This window comes from Nerophis ophidion, linkage group LG18 (assembly GCF_033978795.1).
Source record: "Nerophis ophidion isolate RoL-2023_Sa linkage group LG18, RoL_Noph_v1.0, whole genome shotgun sequence".
Lineage (NCBI taxonomy): Eukaryota > Metazoa > Chordata > Actinopteri > Syngnathiformes > Syngnathidae > Nerophis > Nerophis ophidion.
Window position 1 is genome coordinate 37,964,634 of NC_084628.1, and position 22,016 is coordinate 37,986,649.

General features: G+C 42.2%; 1 protein-coding gene across 1 annotated transcript in view; it reads right to left on the minus strand.

The window, feature by feature from the left end:
• Positions 1–2,466: 2,466 nt before the first annotated feature.
• The window catches only part of arhgap32a (Rho GTPase activating protein 32a), a 112,504-nt gene continuing 92,954 nt past the window's right edge, over positions 2,467–22,016 (minus strand). Inside the window, 6 exon segments of the mRNA XM_061878078.1 lie at positions 2,467–5,466; positions 5,469–6,739; positions 6,896–7,024; positions 11,305–11,676; positions 19,915–19,989; positions 20,080–20,228. Of these exon segments, the coding sequence (XP_061734062.1) occupies positions 4,762–5,466; positions 5,469–6,739; positions 6,896–7,024; positions 11,305–11,676; positions 19,915–19,989; positions 20,080–20,228 (2,701 nt within the window). The 3' untranslated portion in view covers positions 2,467–4,761.

The window sequence follows — 22,016 nt, forward strand, 5'->3', positions numbered from 1 at the left end:
TTTTGCTAAGTATAAAAATACACCTGTGTCCACTAGATGTCGCAATAGCAATTATTTGTATCTTTGTAGATGATGTTGAAAATGTACAAAATAAACCACATGATGTTGGTACATTTGTCCGAATAATTGTATCTAAGTTATCACAAAACGTTCAAAAGATGACTTTGAGCCTACCAAGCAAAAAGGTTTGTAAAACTCCACTGGGTAGGATGGGTAGCGACATGAAGGTGTCGGTTTCTTTGATGTGTTGTAATCCACATGAAGATTTTGTCTTAATCCGAGATCTACAAAGCGGAGAGGAATCAGGACCTGCACCCCCCTCCAGGCGACCTTTTCTTTAAACTGTTTTGGGACCAAAGGCAGCGGCTGCTTACGACCACATAACCCTTTAGAAACAGCTGTTGCCATGTAATCAGGGAAAGTCCAAATAAAAGAGGCGTACAATCTTTCGTCAGAGCGTGGTGGGAGACTGTACAAGAGTACAGCCCGGACGTTTCTCCTCAATTGAGCTAAATTGAATTCTGTCTCTGTTTAATTCCTTGCCTCTAGTCCTGTTTAATAGATGTCATCAGTGTTTGAACCTGACATAAGTCGAGGAAAGTGATCAAACTACATAAATAGCATTCTGTAATTTTATATAATTTTTTTTATCTTGATTGAGAATTAACACCAATGATGATTTATTCAGAAAATATAAATAACAACAAACAAATTATTAAGCGTAAGTGTAAAAAAATAACCCAAAAACTTAATGATTTGTACATTTTTAGAATGTGCTTTTTCTATTTTTAAACAAAGAAAACAATCTGAAGTTGTCTTTTTTTTAAAGTTATCGTGTCGTGATTTTTTACCAGTCCGGCCCACTTGGGAGTAGATTTTTCTCCATGAAGTGAGGTGAAGTGAATTATATTTATATAGCGCTTTTCTCAAGTGACTCGAAGCGCTTTACATAGTGACACCCAATATCTAAGTTACATTTAAACCAGTGTGGGTGGCACTGGGAGCAGGTGGGTAAAGTGTATTGCCCAAGGACACAACGGCAGTAACTAGGATGGCACAAGCGGGAATCGAACCTGCAACCCTCAAGTTGCTGGCATGGCCACTCTACCAACCGAGCTATGCCGCCCCCATTTGGCCCCCATCTAACCCCCTGGTGAGCTTAATGAACAAATCGAGCAAACTAGTATGCTAATATATTTATTCTCTTTAAGACAACCACTAAAATTAATGTACTGAACATGTCTTGTTTAGAATAACTATCAACATAATAACTAAATGAGTAAAACATCAGAATAATTTATGTCAAACACAACATTGCTCTCCAAAAAGAATAATATTAGTATTTTTGACAAAACAACAGCGGCGTACAAAATATACTCTTCTCACAGGGCGTTCTGCGAGAGTAAAATGTGTAAGGTAGCATTATATTAATCATTTCATTGCATTTTAAAACAAGAACTGAAACCAAAGTCAGCGATTACAATGAGGTTAATTCCCGTTTCACTCCTTGAAAATTGCTTTTCTTTTTGTTTTTGTTACACATTTCACAACATTTCCAAGTCAGCAAGCAGGTTTCACGCAGAAAAATATAAACTGTTTTTTTTATACTGTATCAAGAGGTTTTGGTGGATCCATTATTAAGACCGGTCAAAAGTGCTTGGAGGCGGAGCAGACTGCAATGATAGTGCGGCAAAAATGTACAGCACACATGTTAGCTGTGTGTCGTCTTACAAAACTACGGGCCTGATCTACTAAGATCCAAATACCATGTGTTAAACAGCGTGTGAAAACTAGAAAATTGCATCTAATGTCATACTTGCCAACCCTCCCCATTTTCCTGGGAGACTCCCGGATTTCAGTGCCCGTCCCGAAAATCTCCCATGGCAACCATACTCCCGATTTCCACCCAGACACCAATATTGGGGGCGTGCCTTTAGCGTCCTCTCTCACCTGAAAAGAGACTATTATACATGTCTCCATTATCCACAGGTTTATCTATAACCCATAAAGTAGGCAGGCACGGAGCTATTTGTTAGCCTGTGTTTATTCCAGTCGGCAAGTTAATACACTGACACGAGACATCCGGATTCCCATCATGCATTGCTTCAAAACTACGGCAAGTAGTAATGTCCAAAAACATTAAGACGAAGCAGAAGAACGAAGAAGAGACATGGTGACGACGAGTAAGAAGAAGTATGCTTACAAGTTCCAAAATGATTGGAAAAAAAAATGTCAGTTCATCCAGGACAGCTCGAAGGGGAAGGAGTATGCTGCTTGCACATTTTGTAGATCAGACTTTTCCATTGAACATGGTGGCCGAACGGATATACTCATTCATGAACGGATATATATATATATATATTCCGTTCATGAATAGATTATATATATTTTTAAATATATATATATATATATATATATATATATATACACACAAATAAATAATCCGTTTATGAATGAGTATATCCGTTTGTGTGTGTGTGTATATATATATATATATATATATATATATATATATATATATATATATATATATATGAAATACTTGAAAATATGTACCCCCCCCAAATCTCCCGAATTCGGAGGTCTCAAGGTTGGCAAGTATGGAATATTTTTAAATGACGTTTTGGCTTTTGCTACGCGGCTTTTCACCATGGAGACGTTCATTCACTCCGCATTCGTGGTCAAAACATGCAGAAAAACCATCGTGTACCGATATTTATGGGCATTTTAGAAGCAGTCTGTGAGGGGGCGCGGCCTGCGGACCTGTAGCGATCCGTTGTGGTGAAGAAGGAGCTGAGCCGGAAGGCAAAGCTCTCAATTTACCAGTCGACCTACGTTCCCATCCTCACCTATGGTCATGAGCTTTGGTTTATGACAGAAAGGACAAGATCATGGGTAAATGAGTTTCCTCCGCCGGGTGGTGGGTCTCTCCCTGAGAGATAGGGTGAGAAGCTCTGTCATCCGGGAGGAACTCAAAGTAAAGCCGCTGCTCCTCCACATGGAGAGAAGCCAGCTGAGGTGGTTCGGGCATCTGGTCAGGATGCCACCTGAACGCCTCCCTAGGGAGGTGTTTAGGGCACGTCCTAAGGAGAAGGCCACGAGGAAGACCCAGGACACGTTGGGAAGACTATGTCTCCCGGCTGGCCTGGGAACGCCTCGGGATCCCCCAGGAAGAGCTAGACGAAGTGGCTGGGGAGAGGGAAGTCTGGGTTTCCCTGCTTAGGCTGCTGCCCTCGCGACCCGGTCTCGGATAAGCGGAAGAAGATGGATGGATTTTTGCCTTGTAATTTTCTGTAAAGCATTTTGAACTGCCTTGTGTACGACTTGTACTCTATACATAAACTTGCCTTGCTTAAATGATTATAAAAGTATTTTTTCCAGTACTGTGCACATGTTATATTCTAAATGGACTGACGCTAAATGGATCGCGCACCTTATTTTACTCACTTAAAAGACCACGAGTTTAGTAGATTGGCGTACGCTATCAAGTTTGCACGGTTTAATACACGCAAACTATAGGTGTCCGATAATGGCTTTTTTGCCGATATCCAATATTGTCCAACTCTTAATTACCGATTCCGATATCAAACGATACCGACAAATACAGTCGTGGAATGAACACATTATTATGTCTCATTTTGTAGTGATGCCTCGCTGGATGCATTAAACAATGTAACAAGGTTTTCCAATATAAATCAACTCAAGTTTGGGAAAAAAAAATGCCAACATGGCACTGCCATATTTATTATTGAAGTCACAAAGTGCATTATTTTTTTTAACATGCCTCAAAACAGCAGCTTGGAATTTGGGACATGCTCTCCCTGAGAGAGCATGAGGAGGTTGAAGTGGGCGGGGTTGGTGGGGAGGGGCGGGGAGTGTATATTGTAGCACCCCGGAAGAGTTAGTGCTGCAAGGGGTTCTGGGTATTTGTTCTGTTGTGTTTATGTTGTGTTACGGTGCGGATGTGTTTGTCATTCTTGTTTGGTGTGGGTTCACAGTGTGGCGCATACATATGACAGTGTTAAAGTTGTTCATACGGCCACCCTCAGTGTGACCTGTATGGCTGTTGACCAAGTATGCTTTGCATTCACTTGTTTGTGTGAAAAGTCGTAGATATTATGTGATTGGGCCGGCACACCAAGGCAGTGCCTTTGAGGCACGACCCCAATATTGTTGTCCGGGTGTAAAGCAGAGAGAAATTTGGGAGAATGGTTGAATCGGGAGATTTTTGGGAGGGGCACTGAAATTTGGGAGTCTCCCAGGAAAATGGGGAGGGTTGGCAAGTATGACTGGGAGACGCAACTGCTCTGTACTTCTCCTTACGTCCGTGTACCACTCCGTACAGCAGCATTTTAAAACGTCATACATTTTACTTTTTGAAACAGATACCGATAATTTCCGATATCACATTTTAAAGAATTTATAGTACTGGCAGCGTGATATAATCGGACATCTCTAACGCAAACCTTTAGTAGATCAGGCCCATACCGTGCTATCTTTATAAAGTCACTCCATACACATTCTTAAGCATATTTAAACATCCAAAATGATAAAAGTGTACCTTGTATTCCCTTGTGATTTTTTTTTTGATCCCTTACAGGAAAGAATCATTGGTGGAGGTGACACGACCTAGCAGCTCCTGAAGGTTTACAATAAAGACTTTGAGTGAAACAGTCTGATGGTCTGGCAGAGGATAAAGTGCTCTTCTCCTTTGGCCCCAGTGTGGACTCGCATAAAAAACAATAAATAAATAAACAGTCGTCACTCACGGACTCCGGCTTGAGTTCTTACTGCGGGATGATAAAAAGCTTCCTGAGCCACAGCCTTGGACAGCGGTCTGTGTCCGTGGGGAGCGCCCTCGTCCCATCCCGGCGAGTATCCTGGCCCGGCTTTACTGGCTCTGGTGGGTTTAGGCCTGGGAGCGGGGGGATATCCCCCCAGCCTGTGGTCATTTTGTGTGGGCCTGACTTTAGTGCTCTGAGTCCTTCTGTTGGGCTGGGTGGAAAAGGATCCGGCGTGTTCGCCATCCCGCGGCGATTTGGCGTGATGGTGGCGACTTTCTCTCGTGCTCTGCGAGCGCTCGGGTCTCCGGAGGACGTCGGCTCTCGTCGGCGCTCTGTAGCCGCCGCCGGCCATCTGTGGCTGATCCGGCTTGTGGCCGCGAGATTGGCTGCTGTCGCCGTGCTGCGCGAGCTTAGCGAAGCTCCTCTCGGGAAGCGACGGGATTTTACGGAGCGGCGCCTGCTGCGGGGTGCTGCTTTTGACGACGCGCCGGGGCGGCCCCGGCTTTGACGACGGTCGGGCCATTTGGTGCTCCCCAAGGTGGGACCCTGGCGATGTAGCCTTAACAGCTGTTTGGCTTTCCCTTCTGTCCGCAGACAGCATCCCGTTTCCAGGATCCGACTTGCTCCTTATGTGCATGATCTCCCTTCCCGTCGAGTCAGCCGGAGAGACGGGACTGTTGTAGGGCGATGGCGACGAGTACATGTGTTTACGGACACTTTCATTCTCCGGCTTCTGACAAGCGAGCCTTTCCGCGTACAGCCCCTTGTCTTGGGGCGGCCGTGGCGAGGAGAGTACTGGTAGAATCCGACACTTTCCTTCGCGGAAGGCGTCATGTAAGGCTGGTTTTGGCGAATACTGCTGCGTTGGAAGGGATCGAAAGGATAACGGGGGACGTCGCCAGGGCTCAGGTCCGAGTAGGGGTTGCTAGGTACATGCACATCCTCGAAGTGAGGCGGCCTCTGATAGGGCGCCTCCTGCTCGGAAAAAAACATGGCGCCGGGCAGCATGACATCGGCGGCGGCTAACTCGTAGCGACTGATCTGCGGGGCGTGGAAGGAGCGAGCCCTCCTGATGGCGGGGTGCGGGGCAAGTCCGTCCTCTGACCTCTGCCAGGGGCTTTGTGGTCGCTGTCTGGCAGCCATAGGGTGCTCCCCTCGGTGGTAGCGTCTGTACTGGGGTGAGAGAGGGAGGCGGTTCTCCGAGGACTGCCTGTACACGTGTCTCGGACCCAAGACGTGACGGGGCAAAGCCACGGGCTGAGGGTACATGTACATCCTTGCGGGTTGAACATGCTGACGATGTAGATTGTGGTAGACGTCATCGAGCTGGCCGAGGGCTCTGTAGCCGTAGCGACGGGCTGACGGGGACTGGAACGGCCGTGGAAGGACTTCCTCGATGGAGGCGGGCATGGCGGTCTCGGCAAGGACCGCGCGGAAATCAAAGACATCGACTGTGTCCGCGTTGGCGTATATGGGAGAGGCTATGGGGCTGTGGGCGGAGCAGACAGGCTCGGTGGGTGTCGACACGCCCACGCTGTGGTAGGTGGGTCTGTCTGGTGGGACATCAAAACCCCTCCTTTCTGCGCTGCCCTCATCCAGGCTCCCGGACCCGAGCGGGCTGACATTCGGAGTGAAATTATACGAACTGTCCTGTCCTTCGAAAAACTGCGGCGGCTGCGAGTAGGCGTGTGCGGGCAGGAACTGGAAGGCGTGGAAGCTGTCTTCCGGCATCCACCTTTGCGTGTAGACGTTGAGATCCAGGGCGGAGGGCCGAGGGGGTCTGTCCTGAGCTTCTTGTCTTTGGAGGGGATGAGCCCGGTGGTTTCTTTGTCTCTGGGATCCGCGGCTGGCCTTCTGCGCCGACTCGGCCAGCGCCAGGGCCAACTTGCGTGCAGCGCTCGTCGGGGAGGGGTGAGGAGGGAGAATAGACACTGAACTCATGAGTCTATCTGTTCCTGGGGGGGGATAAGACAAACAACGCTACAGTATGACAGGACAAACAAGGCTATGGTAAGACGTGATGGGACAAGAAACACAAGCTTTTATAAGAATCTACAGAATGCACTAACTAGAAAGAGGACGTGATGGTTTCAAGGATGGCTGATACTGACCTGGATCGGGCAGGTTCTGCGTAGACTCCGTCATCGCTGAGGCTTGGCTCGCCGCGCTGAGCGGGTTGCGATGTCGGTAAGGCGCTCGGGAGTCCTTCCCATCTGCCAAAGGCCCGTCAGACGTCACCGCTGCGGGGCGAGAAAAAAGCTACAAGCTTGAACATCTGCTCAAAAGGGTTCATTATGTCTTCTTATTCATATACTCTTTCAAATGTTCTTGTAATCAGACAATATTTTCGGTATATTAGATCAGTGTTTTTTCCAACCAGGCGAGATACAGTCTGGTGTGCCGTGGGAGATTATGTGGTTTCACCTGTTTGGGTTAAAAATTGTTTTTGCAAACCAGTAATTATAGTCTGCAAATGATGTGTTGTTGTTAAGTGTCGGTGCTGTCTGGAGCTCGGCAGAGTAACCGTGTAATACTCTTCCCTACCAGTAAGTGGCAGAAGGTAGCTAATTGCTTTGTAGATAATTGTTGTGATTCCAATATGCAAACGACAGCGGGATACAGTGTGCAGGTAAAAATGTAGCTAACGCTTAAACCAAAAATAACACAAAAAGGCGAGTGCTGCTAAGAAAAGGCATTGAAGATTAGTTCTATGCAGAACAGAACAAAGTAAACAAAAACAGAATGCTGGACGACAGCAAAGACTTGCAGCGTGTGGAGCAGCAGACGGCGTCCACAAAGTACATCCGTACATGACATGACAATCCACGATGTCCCCACAAAGAAGGATAGCGTCCGCACAACTGAAATAGTCTTGATTGCGTAAACAAAACAAGTGTTAGGAACAGCGGTCAAGAAAGACATGAAACTGCTACAGGAAAACACCAACAAAACAGGAAAAGCCACCAAAATAGAAGCACAAGACAAGAAGTAAAACACTGCACACAGGAAAACAGCAAAAAAAAAGTCCAAATATGTCAGGGTGTGATGTGACAGGTGGTGACAGTTCACGTACTTTAAGACAAGAGCTATAGTGATACATGCTTGGTTATGCTTTAAAGTCATATCAAACACTCGCGAGAACGACTTTTTAAACTGTCAATGAATCAAATGTGCCTTGGCTCAGAAAAGGTTGAAAATCACTGTATTAGATGGAATCTGTACCTGACATGTTTCGTCTGTCATCTGCTGTCACCTGACCACTGTGACATGTTGCCTATCAGCTGTTCTCATAGGCGTGGCCAACCAGACAGACCTGTCAAGTCTACCTGGTGCCAGGTATGCTCCCTCATCCCGATTGATGGTTTCCTTGGGCCGCTTCCTGAGTTCGATCGCCTCTTTAATCCATCGTTTGAATGGGTTACTTTCTGTGCCGATGATTTTGCCGTTGTCCCGGTCCATAACGTGGTTAATTATATTGCATTGATCTGAAATGGCTGATTTTAGGATTTCCTGTTTGGATTTTAGTTTCAGGCTTCTCGTAAACCTTCCAGTTGTCTCTTTTTCACAATCTTTCTGATGTTCTTTCTTCCTTGTGTTGAATGTCTTCACTGTTTTTCCTATGTATGATTTTTCGCATGATTTAGACAGGATTTTGTAGATGACATTGCATTTCTTGTCTTGTTCTATTTTGTCTTTTGGAAGTACAAGTAACTGTCTAGTTTTGGTGTGAGCTTTAACTGTTGTGTTTATTTTGTGTTTTTTCATGACCCGCTATATTGGTTCAGTTACTCCCCTAATTAGAAATGTCTGAAAATATCGGGCTGGGGATATTATCGGCCAATAAATGCTTTAAAATGTAATATCGGAAATTATCGGTATTGGTTTCAAAAAGTCAAATTTATGACTTTTTAAAACGCCGCTGTACAGAGTGGTACACGAACGTAGGGAAAAGTACAGAGCGCCAATAAACCTTAAAGGCACTGCCTCTGCGTGTCGGCCCAGTCACATAATACCTTCAGCTTTTCACACACACAAGTGAAAGCAATGCATACTTGGTCGACAGCCATAGAAGTCACACTGAGGGTGGCCGTATAAATAACTTTAACACTGTTACAAATATGCGCCACACTGTGAACCCACACCAAACAAAAATGACAAACACATTTCGGGAGAAAATCCGCACCGTGACACAACATAAACACAACAGAACAAATACCCAGTATGCTTTGCAGTAGTAACTCTTGCGGGACGCCGTTACACCCCCCCCCCACCCCCATGTATGCGCCACACTGTGAACCCACACCAAACAAGAATGACAAACACATCCGCACCGTAACACAACATAAACACAACAGAACAAATACCCAGAACCCCTTGCAGCACTAACTCTTCCGGGGTGCTACAATATACACCCCCCCCCCCCCCCCCCCCCCCCAACCCTGCCCACCTCAACCTCCTCCATGTTGGCATTTTTTTCCCTAACTTGAGTTGATTTATTTTGGAAAACCTTGTTACATTGTTTAATGCATCCAGCGGGGCATCGCAACAAAATGAGGCATAATAATGTGTTCATTCCACGACTGTATTTATCGGTATCGGTTGATATCGGAATCGGTAATTAAGAGTTGGATAATATCGGAATATCGGCAAAAAAGCCATTATCGAACAGCTCTACCCCTAATGTATGTTATGACCTCGTTCTTCTTTATTTTAGTTTTTTTTTTTTAACTTTCTTCTTTCTTCTTACCGCCCCAACCTAGCTCGTTTGGTAGAGTGGCCGTGCCAGCAACTTGAGGGATCCAGTTTCAATCCCTGCTTCTGCCATCCTAGTCACTGCCGTTGTGTCCTTGGGCAAGACACTTTACCCACCTGCTCCCAGTGCCACCCACACTGCTTTAAATGTAACTTAGATATTGGGTGTCACTATGTAAAGCGCTTTGAGTCACTAGAGCAGGGGTCGGGAACCTTTTTGGCTGAAGGAGCCATGAAAGCCAAAGATTTTAAAATGTATTTCCGTGAGAGCCATATAATATTTTTTAACACCGAATACAACTAAATGCATGCATTTTTAATTGATAACATTTTTAGACTACAATAAGTCTCCTATTATTTTTAATAACATTTTTATTCTGAAGCTAACCAATAATAAATAAAATACTTCTTACCAATAATGTGACTTCTTGAACAGGTGCGGTAGGAAATGGATGGATGGATTAAAATGCATGAAAATGTTTTCTATTTTGAAGGTTATTTTTAACACTGATTACCAGCAAAATTATTCCTTACTCATTGTGTTAAGCAATGTCAGCTAAGATTTATCTGAGAGCCAGATGCCGTCATCAAAAGAGCCACATATGGCTCTAGAGCCACAGGTTCCCTACCCCTGCACTAGAGAAAAGCACTATATAAATATAATTCACCTCACTTTTCTTGGTTTTTTTTTTACTTGTCGTTCCCCTTTTTTGATGGCCCAGGTGGGATTTTGGCAGTGCCTTTCGGATGTGCTTCTCTTCTTTTTTTCTATCTTGTTCTTCTGTTATGAAAGGGGTAGGGAACCTGTGGCTCTAGAGCCAGATGTGGCTCTTTTGATGACTGCATCTGGCTCTCAGATAAATCTTAGCTGACATTGCTTAAAACAAAGAGTAAGGAATAATTTTGCTGGTAATCACAGTGTTAAAAATAACCTTCAAAATAGAAAACATTCTCATGCATTTTAATCCATCCATCCATTTCCTACCGCACCTGTTCAAGAAGTCACATTATTGGTAAGAAGCATTTTATTTATTATTGGTTAGCTTCAGAATAAAAATGTTATCAAAAATAATAGGTGACTTATTGTTCTCTAAAAATGTTATCAATTAAAAAAAACATGCATTTAGTTGTATTCAGTGTAAAAAAATATTATATGGTTCTCACGGAAATACATTTTAAAATCTTTGGCTTTCATGGCTATCTCAGCCAAAAGGGTTCCCGACCCCTGTATTATGATGTCGGCCCGGTCATAGAGTGTTGTCTCGACTGATTGTTCGTGTCAGAAAGAATGCGAAAAAGATACAACTGGAAGCCTAAAACTAAAATCCGAACAGGAAATCTTAAAAATCAGCCATATAAATAACCACATCATGGACCAGGACAACGGCAAAATCATCGGCACAGAATGAAACAAATTCAAACCATGGATTAAGGAAGCGATCGAACTAAGGAAGTGGCCCAAAGAAACCATCAATCGGGATAAGGGAGCATACCTGGGACTCCCTCCTCCATTAACCATCAAGCAGGTAGACTTGAAAGGTCTGTCTGGTTGGCCACGCCTATAAGAACAAGCTGGTAGGCAACATGTCACCGTGGTCAGGTGACCCTTCTGAAGAACACTGCTGATGACAGTCGAAACATGTCAGGTAAAGATTCCGCCTGATATACCAAAAAATATTGTCTGCTTACAAGAAAATTTGAAAGAAGGTGAACATCAGTTTGAAGAGTTTCCTAGATGAGAGAGGCTCAGGGGCGACCGTCTGTTTACCTTTCGTAAAAGGAGGGCTAAGCTCTGGAGACAGAGGACTGTTGATGTTGTCCGGAGAGGTGACCGGATCCGATTCGCTGGAACACCCGGCGCTGTTCCTCACTTTGCCGCGCTGAAGCTGGGGCGTCGCCGAGGCCAGGCTGCACTGGAAGGACATGGGGTCAAAGTCCAGGGTGGAGATCCCAGCAGCCGGCGGACGCAGGTCGATGTCGTCCTCCTGGTGCGGAGTGGAAAGGGTGGCGCGGACGCCGTCTTCACCGTTGGGACTGAAAGGGAGTTTTCTGATGCTCCTGCACAGGTCTTCTCTATTGGATGCAGAAATGGCCTCACTTGTGGAACGAGGGCGGAGGTGGTGGTACTTTGGAGGCTCTCCTGGGGTGGAAAAACACATTTCATTCATCAGGAAGCTTTATTGAAACCATTGAACATTCTTTACAGCAGACAGTAATCCCTCATTAATAACTGTTAACTCTCTTTTAATCCAACACAGCAGTGTTTTGCAACCCTTTTGGAGCCAAGGCACATTTTATGCGTTAAAAAAATGCAAAGACACACCACCAGCAGAAATGATTAAGAAACGAAACTCAGTTGACATTAAAAAGTCGCAATTGTTGGATATGACTTTAAAGCATAACCAAACATGCATCACTGTAGCTCTTGTCTCAAAGTAGGTGTACTTTCACCACCTGTCACATCACACCCTGACTTATTTGGACTTTTTTGCTGTTTTCCTGTGTGTAGTGATTTATTCTTTGTCTTGCACTCCTATTTTGGTGGACTCTTTTTTTTGGTATTTTCCTGTAGCAGTTTCATGTCTTCCTTGCGATATTTCCCACATCTACTTTGTTTTAACAATCAAGAATATTTCAGTTGTGCGGACGCTATCCTTCTTTGTGGGGACATTGTTGATTGTCATGTCTTGTTCGGATGTACCTTGTACTCTGCTCCACAGTAAGTCTTTGCTGTCGTCCAGCATTCTGTTTATGTTTACTTTGTAGCCAGTTCAGTGTTAGTTTAGTTCTGCATAGCCTTCCCCAAGCTTCAGTGCCTTTTCTTAGGGGCACTTTCCTTTTGAGTTGAGTTGAGTTTGAGTTTATTTCGAACATGCAAGCATACAACATTTTCCAGTTTCTCTTTTCAACATGTTCGAAAAGGAGTAGGAAGAAGCAGAGCTTATTTAATCCTACCCCTTTTCTTTACATAACACTTGCTAAAACTTTTGTTCACTTCCTGTTCTCAATGTATTCACAGTGTATACTCCTTAAGTAATAAGTAATCACGATAAAAATATATAAACAAACAAATAATTGGTGAAGCAAGTTTTATTCCATACGATGAGATAAGTAAGATTATTTTGAAAATGAATGGGTGAGTAAAATCAGAATGTTTATCATAGTTCTTCTTTTTTGTACTTTGTAAACACTTCCAGTTTGAAGAGTTTCTTGAAGTGGATCATATTAGTACATTGTTTGATTGCTTTGCTTAATCCATTCCATAATTTAATTCCACATCCTGATATACTGAAGGACTTAAGTGTTGTACGTGCACACAAATGTTTTAAATTACATTTTTCTCTAAGATTGTATTTTTTCTTCTTTTGTTGAGAAGAATTGTTGTATATTCTTGGGAAGCAGGTTATAGTTTGCTTTGTGTATAATCTTAGCTGTTTGCAATTCCACTATGTAGTGGAATTTCAGTATCTTTGATTCAATAAATTGTCTCAAAGTAGGTGTACTTTCACCACCTGTCATATCACACCTTGACTTATTTGGACTTTTTTGCTGTTTTCCTGTGTGTAGTGATTTATTCTTTGTCTTGCACTCCTATTTTGGTGGATTATTCTCTTTTTTTGGTATTTTCCTGTAGTAGTTTCATGTCTTCCTTGCGATATTTCCCACATCTACTTTGTTTTAGCAATCAAGAATATTTCAGTTGTGCGGACGCTATCCTTCTTGGTGGGGACATTGTTGATTGTCATGTCTTGTTCGGATGTTCCTTGTACTCTGCTCCACAGTAAGTCTTTGCTGTTGTCCAGCATTCTGTTTATGTTTACTTTGTAGCCAGTTCAGTGTTAGTTTAGTTCTGCATAGCCTTCCCCAAGCTTCAGTGCCTTTTCTTAGGGGGACTCTCCTTTTGTTAATTTTTGGCTTTAAAGGGGAACATTATCACAATTTCAAAAGGGTTAAAAACAATAAAAATTGGTTCCAAGTGGCTTGTTGTATTTTTTGAAATTTTTTTCAAAATTTTACCGGTCCCCGAATATCCCTAAAAAAAGCTTTAAAGTGCTTGATTTTCGCTATTTGTGATGAGACTATCCATTTCCCTGTGACGTCATACAGTGCTGCCAATGTAAACAAACAATGGGGAATACCACAGCAAGATATAGCGACATTAGCTCGGATTCAGACTCGCGATTCAACAGATTACGCATGAATTGAAACGGATGGTTGGAGTATGAAAGTATTGAAGAAGAAACTGAAGCTACTGAGCGAATAGCTATTGACGCTATTCATAGCCATAGCATGGCCGAATAGCTGTGTTAGCATCGCCGGTAAAATGTGCGGACCAAACGATCAGGACTTTCGCATCTTGTGACACTGGAGCAACTTAAATCCTTTGATTGGTGTTTTTTTTCGCATTAAATGTGGGTGGAAGGAAACGTAATATAGTTGCAAATGCATCTGCAGGTTATCCATACATCTCTGTGCCATGTCTGCTTTAGCACCGCCGGTAAATAGCATGTTAGCATCGATTAGCATAGCATGTTAGCATCGATTAGCTGGCAGTCAACAACAAAACTCACCTTTGTGAATTTGTTGACTTTATAGTTGCAAATGCATCTGCAGGTTATCCATACATCTCTGTGCCATGTCTGCTTTAGCACCGCCGGTAAATAGCATGTTAGCGTCGATTAGCATAGCATGTTAGCAACGATTAGCTGGCAGTCACGCCGCAACCAAATATGTCTGATTAGCACATAAGTCAACATCAACAAAACTCACCTTTGTGATTTCGTTGAATTTATCGTTGCAAATGCATCTGCGGGTTATCCATACATCTCTGTGCCATGTCTGCCTTAGCATCGCCGGTAAAATGTGGAGACACTCTGGCACATTCAATGGGGGTCTGGCGGCAGACACTTTCGCATCTTCGGGCCAGTGGTGCAACTTGAATCCCTCCCTGTTAGTGTTGTTACACCCTCCGACAACACACCAATGAGGCATGATGTCTCCAAAGTTCCAAAAATAGTCGAAAAAACGGAAAATAACAGAGCTGAGACCAGGTGTTTGTAATGTGAAAATGAAAATGGCAGCTGTACTACCTCGGAGACGTCACATTCTGACGTCATCGCAAAAAGAGCGATAAACAGAAAGGCGTTTAATTCGCCAAAATTCACCCATTTAGAGTTCGGAAATCGGTTAAAAAAATATATGGTCTTTTTTCTGCACCATCAAGGTATATATTGACGCTTGCATAGGTCTGGTGATAATGTTCCCCTTTAAGCATTAGCCACTATTTTACCTGCACCCTGTCTCCCGCTGTTTCCGACATCTACAAAGCAATTAGCTACCGGCTGCCACCCTTAGCATATGGAAGAGTACAACACGGTTACTCTGCCGAGCTCTACATTAGTATCGCGGTACTATACTAATACCGGTATACCGTACAACCCTAATAAATATGTGTATGTATATTAGCCTATTATTTGCGCATTATTGACTTGTGAGGCAGCGAAAATGTGGCCACCGAAAAAATACTCTGCTCACCAAAGCAGGACGGCACCGACCACTCAACAACACATAATTTGCAGATTACAATAACTGGTTTACAAAAATATATTTTTAACCCAAACAAGTGAAATGAGATAATCTCCCAGGACACACCAGACTGTATCTAACGGCACAGTGGTTGAAAAACACTGCAAAATAGTAACGTTGCCATAGGCTGAGCCTATCGGTGGCCAAAATACTGAAGAGCATGCTCAGATTGGTTTTATTTCATCTACTGGCCAATACCACTAACCTCACTCCTACATTTTATGCTGCAAAATGCTCAATTAAAAGGCAAAAATGTTATCGAATTTGCTTGAAAAAAATCTGCGTTATAGAGAAGCTACATTACATCAGGCGCGATGTGGCGAGGGACGACAAATGACAGCCATTTGAAGGGGTATTTATGATGAATTTCGTCTTTTCTGACTCATAAATGTTGTTCGTTGTTGAATATTTGTGTTAATGTCAAAGCGTCAAATCTTAAAGTTCATGCATTTGGGTGTAAGCTTGCACGGCGTTTTTAGATGCTTCAGTTTGCGGGGTTTTGAGCCTGTCTACATCGTGATGTCACCGCGAGGTGGGAGCACTAACACAATAAATCGAGCTCTCAGCCAGTCTATGAGAAAACACACAAAAAAGATAAGAAAACGAATTATTTGCATCTAATCGTAGCGTGCGCAGAATAACTCCGAAACGTGCGACAAGTGACATAAATGCTGCTAAAATATTCTTTTTTTTTTTTAATGCAGTCTAAATGGATTGGAGAGTGTGCAGGTTTATGTAATGTTGTGACCGGGTGAATCTACAATATACATTGTTGATGAAGCTTATTTTAGAAGGTGTCTGGGGAAAAAAAAGCTTCAAGATACTGTATATATTTTAACAGCGTACATTTTTGAAAAATTAATGATCGTATTACCGTATCGGGCGGTATAGTTCGGTTGGTAGCGTGGCCGTGCCAGCAACTTGAGGATTCCATGTTCGATCCCCGCTTCCGCCATCCTAGTCACTGCCGTTGTGTCCTTGGGCAATGACACTTTACCCACCTGCTCCTGGTGCCACCCACACTGGTTTAAATGTAACTTAGATATTGGGTTTCACTATGTAAAAGTGCTTTGAGTCACTAGAGAAAAGCGATATATAAATATAATTCACTTCACTATTTTTCAGACAATAAAACTCGACAGTGCGCATTATAACCCGGTTCGTCTAAGGCAGGGGTAGGGAACCTATGGCTCTAGAGCCAGATGTGGCTCTTTTGATGACTACATATGGCTCTCAGATAATTATATTTATATAGTGCTTTTCTCTAGTGACTCAAAGCGCTTTACAAAGTGACACCCAATATCTAAGTTACATTTAAACCAGTGTGGGCGGCACTGGGGGCAGGTGTGTAAAGTGTCTTGCCCAAGGACACAACGGCAGTGACCAGGATGGCGGAAGCGGGAATCGAACCTGGAACCCTCAGGTTGCTAGCATGGCCACTCTCCTAACCGAGCTATGCCGAGTAACCGTGTAATACTCTTCCATATCAGTAGGTGGCAGTCGGTAGCTAATTGCTTTGTAGATGTGGGAAACAGCGGGAGGCAGAGTGCAGGTAAAAAGGTGTCTAATGCTTAAACCAGGTGTAGGGAACCTATGGCTCTAGAGCCGGATGACTGCATATGGCTCTCAGATAAATCTTAGCTGAAATTGCTTAACACGATAAGTAATGAATAATTCCGCTGGTTTCAAAAATAACATTCAAATTATAAAACATTCTCATGCATTTTAATCCAACCATTCGTTTTCTACCGCACCTGTTCAAGATGTCGCATTAATGGTAAGAAGTATTATATTTATTATTGGTTAACTTTTAGAATAACAATGTTGTTAAAAAGCATAAGAGACTTATTATACTCTACAAATGTTGGTCATACTTAAAAATGCACAAATTTAGTTGTATTCAGTGTTGAAAAATGTTATATGGCTCTTACGGAAATACATTTTGAAACATTTGGCTTTCATGGCTCTCTCAGCCAAAAAGGTTCCCGACCCCTGGTCTAAGGTAAGGAATATGTTAGGTTGAGCATACCCACCTCGAAGCAATTTTATTTGGTACATGGTGTAATGATAAGTGTGACCAGTAGATGGCAGTCACACATAAGAGATAAGTGTAAGCTGCACTGTTTGATGTGTTTCAACATAGGAGTATTAGTATGATGTGTGTATAAGGTAAGACATTATCCGGCCTATTGTTTCGCAATATTAAGCAAAAGCAACTTTTTTTTAACTTCTAGTACATGCTGATCTGTATTTGGGATCTGCATACGTCCTAAAAAAATGCGCGCCTCCGCCTTTGTAGTCCGTGTTCGATAAGCGACTTATTTTTCTCTATCTTCTTGTTATGGGACATTCATCCTCCACTGTTGCCATTTCTAATACAAAATAGTGTAAAGTTCTTACTTATATCTGTCAGTAAACTCGCCATGAAAGCTCTTAAACATACCGATGTAGTGAGTTTACATTATTCACCCAAGGAACTTTAGTTATTAGAGAGTTCCGGTTGGACGTTTTTTCACGGGACACATTTCTGGCGTTGTTGTTTACGGATGAGGAGATTGAAGTAAAGTCTGAATGTCATTAAAAGAGTTAGCTCCATCTTTTGACACTTCTTCCTCTCCCGTCCTTGCACGCTACACCGCTACAACAAAGATGACGGGGAGAAGACGCTGGCGAAGACCGCTACACTGCAAAAACTGAAATCTAAGTCAGATTAAATATCTCAAATAAGGGTGTATTTGCTTATTTTCTGTCTGATAAGATCATTTTTCTCACTAAGCTGATTTTATGTTAGTCTTTTACTTGTTGTATGGGTTTTGGTCCTAAATGATCTCAGTAAGATATTACAGCTTGTTGCTGAGATGTGATGACCAATATTGAGTAAAACATGCTTGAAACTAGAATATCAAGTGTTGCAAAGCTGTGTCATCAACACTCACAAGTACAAAACTACTTTTTTAAAGTAATAATTTTCTTATTTCAAGCATGTAAAAAAAATATCATGACTTTGACACAATTGTGTACCATAATTAAAACAGATGAAAGCCAAATGGACTTTGCTGTTTTATTTTCAATGAAACTATAGAAAATACGTAGTCATTTAGTAGTTCAGTTGTTATTAGTGAGAATAAACTTATTTTAAGGTATTTTTGGGTTCATTTAGGTTAGCTAATTTTACTTGTTTCGGAAACGCTCGACAAGCCAAATTTTCTTGTTCTATTGGCAGATAATTTTGCTTAGTTCAAATAAAACGGCCATCTTTTTTTTTTTCTTTTTTGTTTTTGAACACTGACTTTTTGCAGTGCACACAACTGTCCATCCTGAAGCCACTGTTAGAAAGCGACTTGAAGATGATGTGTAGAACATCATCCATGCAACATTTTGACCAAAGAAACACCATCACATGTTATGTAGACCACAAGGAAGTCTTTTACATTTAGAAAAAAAAAATTATACTATGACTCCTTTGTTGCGCCTTATAATCCTGTGCGCCTTATATATGAAAAAAGATAAAAAATAGAGCATTCATCAGCAGTGCGCCCTATGGTCCGGAAAATACGGTACATATCCAATACAATCCACAAGCAAGTGTTTGTTATTGTACCGTTGATCAAAATCAATGTTGATCCCTATAAAACAGGGGTGTCAAACTCAAATATAGAGTGGGCCAAAATTTTAAACTGAACAAAGCCGCGGGCCAAGGTTGAACAAATGAACCTTTTAATAGGGACCCCAACAAGTTTTGCATTGGATATTGAACAAGCAAGGCTTATATAACTTTATAGTGACATGCAAAATCGAGTTTCAAATAATGATAATAATAATAATAATAATAAAATATCAATAATTATTGCTCAGTTTGCTACACTGATTTGCTTTAACACTGAAGAGAATAGAATAAAATAAAACAGAATAGAATAGACAGTAATTTATTGATGGAATAGAAAGTACTTCATTGATCCCTTTGGAACAAGCAACGCTTATATAACAAAATCAACTTTCAAAAAACAAACAAAAAAACATCAATGGCATATTAAATACAATTTTAATAAAAAATTGAATGCCTCTTTTCTATTTGCAGCCTTTTGAGGTAAATATCAACATTAACTTTTTCCACAGGCTAATAAATTTGAAAATAAATGGGGGGGGAGGGGTTTGTTGGTAGCAGGGGGTTTATATTCTAGCGTCCCGGAAGAGTTATTGCTGCAAGGGGCTCTGGGTATTTGTTCTGTTGTGTTGCGGGGTGCGGATGTTCTCACAAAATGTGTTTGTCATTCTTGTTTGGTGTGGGTTCACAGTGCGGCGCATATTTGTAACAGTGTTAAAGTTGTTTATACAGCCCCCCTCAGTTTGACCTGTATGGCTGTTGACCAAGTTTGCCTTGCATTCACATACCTGTGTGTAGAAGCCGCATATATAATGTGACTGGGCCGGCACGTTGTTTGTATGGAGGAAAAGCGGACGTGACGACAGGTTGTAGAGGGCGCTAAAGGCAGTGCCTTTAAGGCACGCCCCTAATATTGTTGTCCGGGTGGAAATCGCGAGAATGGTTGCCCCTGGAGTTTTTCGGGAGGGACAGTGAAATTCGGGAGTCTCCCGGGTTGGCAAGTATGAGTATTAGCGGTGAATGGGGTGTTACAGCGACACCGCCGCTGTATAGTACCGGCGGGCCAGCTCTAATGTTAATTTGATATTGCCTCAAGGGCCAAATTAAATTACACGGCGGGTAAATTTGGCCCGCGGGCCAGAGTTTGACACCCCTGCTATAAAAGAAAACCTGAAAATGAACAATTACCTGCCATATTGTGCAAAGAGTTGAGAGATTCTTCACTTTTAGTGGAGCGCAATGTACCGCTGTCACCTCTCCCGCCTATCAGCAGAAAAAGAGAAGGGTACGTCAGTAAAAGACCGATCAAGAGGCCTAGTCGTATCCATGGAGCACTGGAGGCGCTGACCCGACCTGGCAGCGCGATGCTCTTTATCTCGTTGGGCTCACTGGGATGTCGCTTTAGTTTACGCTTGGACACAGAGTTGGACTTGCCCAGGTGGAAGAAGGACAGCCAGTTTCCCACAGGAGACTTCTTGGTCTTGGAAGGAACCCGTTTGACACTGAAACCAAGGGAATGCAAATAATCATTTAAAAAGGTAAGGCCATAGAGCAGTGGTTCTCAACCTTTTTTCAGTGAACATTTTTTGAATTCAAGTACCCCCTAATCAGAGCAAAGCATTTTTGGTTGTAAAAAAAGAGAAAGTAAAATACAGCACTATGTCATCAGTTTCTGATTTATTAAATTGTATAACAGTGCAAAATATTGCTCATTTGTAGTGGTCTTTCTTGAACTATTTGGAAAAAAAGATATGAAAATAACTCAAAACTTGTTGAAAAATAAAGAAGTGATTGTAATAGAGATACATCTGGATTCAAGGACTTAATTCTAAACATTTTTTACAAAAAAATAAATCTTTAACATCAACATTTATGGAAATTGTCCACAAAAAATCTAGCTGTCAACACACATTGCATTGTTATATTTTTTTTCACAGTTTATGAACTTACATTCATATTTTGTTGGAGTATTATTCAATAAATATATTTATAAAGGATTTTTGAATTGTTGCTATTTTTAGAATATTTAAAAAAAAATCTAATGTACCCCTTGGCATACCTTCAAGTACCCCCAGGGGTACGCGTACCCCCATTTGAAACCACTGCCAAAGAGGACTATACTCTATCCCCTGAGGAACCCTCCATTGATCTATGGCAGTGTTTTTTAACTTTTTTTTTGAGGCAACCCACATTTTTTGCAATGAAAAAATGCGGAGCCACAGCACCAGCAGGATTTATTAAAAAACAAAACTTAGTTGACAATAAAAAGTCGTTGTCGCAATTGTTGGATATGACTTTAAAGCATAACCAAGAATGCATCAGTATAGCTCTTGTCTCTACTGTCACCACCTGTCACATCACACCCCGACTTATTTGGACTTTTTTGCGGTTTTCCTGTGTGTAGTGTTTTACTTCTTGTCTTGCGCCCTCATTTTGGTGGCTTTTTCTCTTTTTTTGGTATTTTCCTGTAGCAGTTTCATGTCTTCTTTTGAGCGATATTCTCTGCATCTGCTTTGTTTTAGCAATCAAGACTATTTCAGTTATTTTTATCCTTCTTTGTGGGGTCATTGTTGATTGTCATGTCATGTTTGGATGTACATTGTGGACGCCGTCCTTGCTCCACAGTAAGTCTTTGCTGTCGTCCAGCATTCTGTTTTTGTTTACTTTGTAGCCAGTTCAGTTTTAGTGTTGTTCTGCATAGCCTTACCTAAGCTTCAATGCCTTTTCCTAGGGGCACTCACCTTTTGTTTATTTTTGGTTTAAAGCAATTTACTACCGGCTGATAAGGAAGAGTATTACACAGTTACTCTGCTGAGCTCTAGACAGCACAGACACTCAACAACATAATTTGCAGACTATAATTACTGGTTTGCAAAAAATGTTTTTAAACCAAATAGGTTAAATTATATGATCTCCCACGGCACACTAGTGTGCTGCAGCACAGTGGTTGAAATGAAATGAAATGAATTATATTTATATAGCGCTTTTCTCAAGTGACTCAAAGTGCTTTACATAGTGACACCCAATATCTAAGTTACATTTAAACCAGTGTGGGTGGCACTGGGAGCAGGTGGGTAAAGTGTCTTGCCCAAGGACACAACGGCAGTAACTAGAATGGCGGAAGCGGGTATCGAACCTGCAACCCTCAAGTTGCTGGCACGGCCAGTCTACCAACCGAGCTATGCCGCCCCACACTGGTTTATGGTATTGCATGTGTATTCACTAGAGCAATCAGAGGATTTTTTTCCCCATCACTATTATTATATTGACTAAAAATATTAATGCAATCA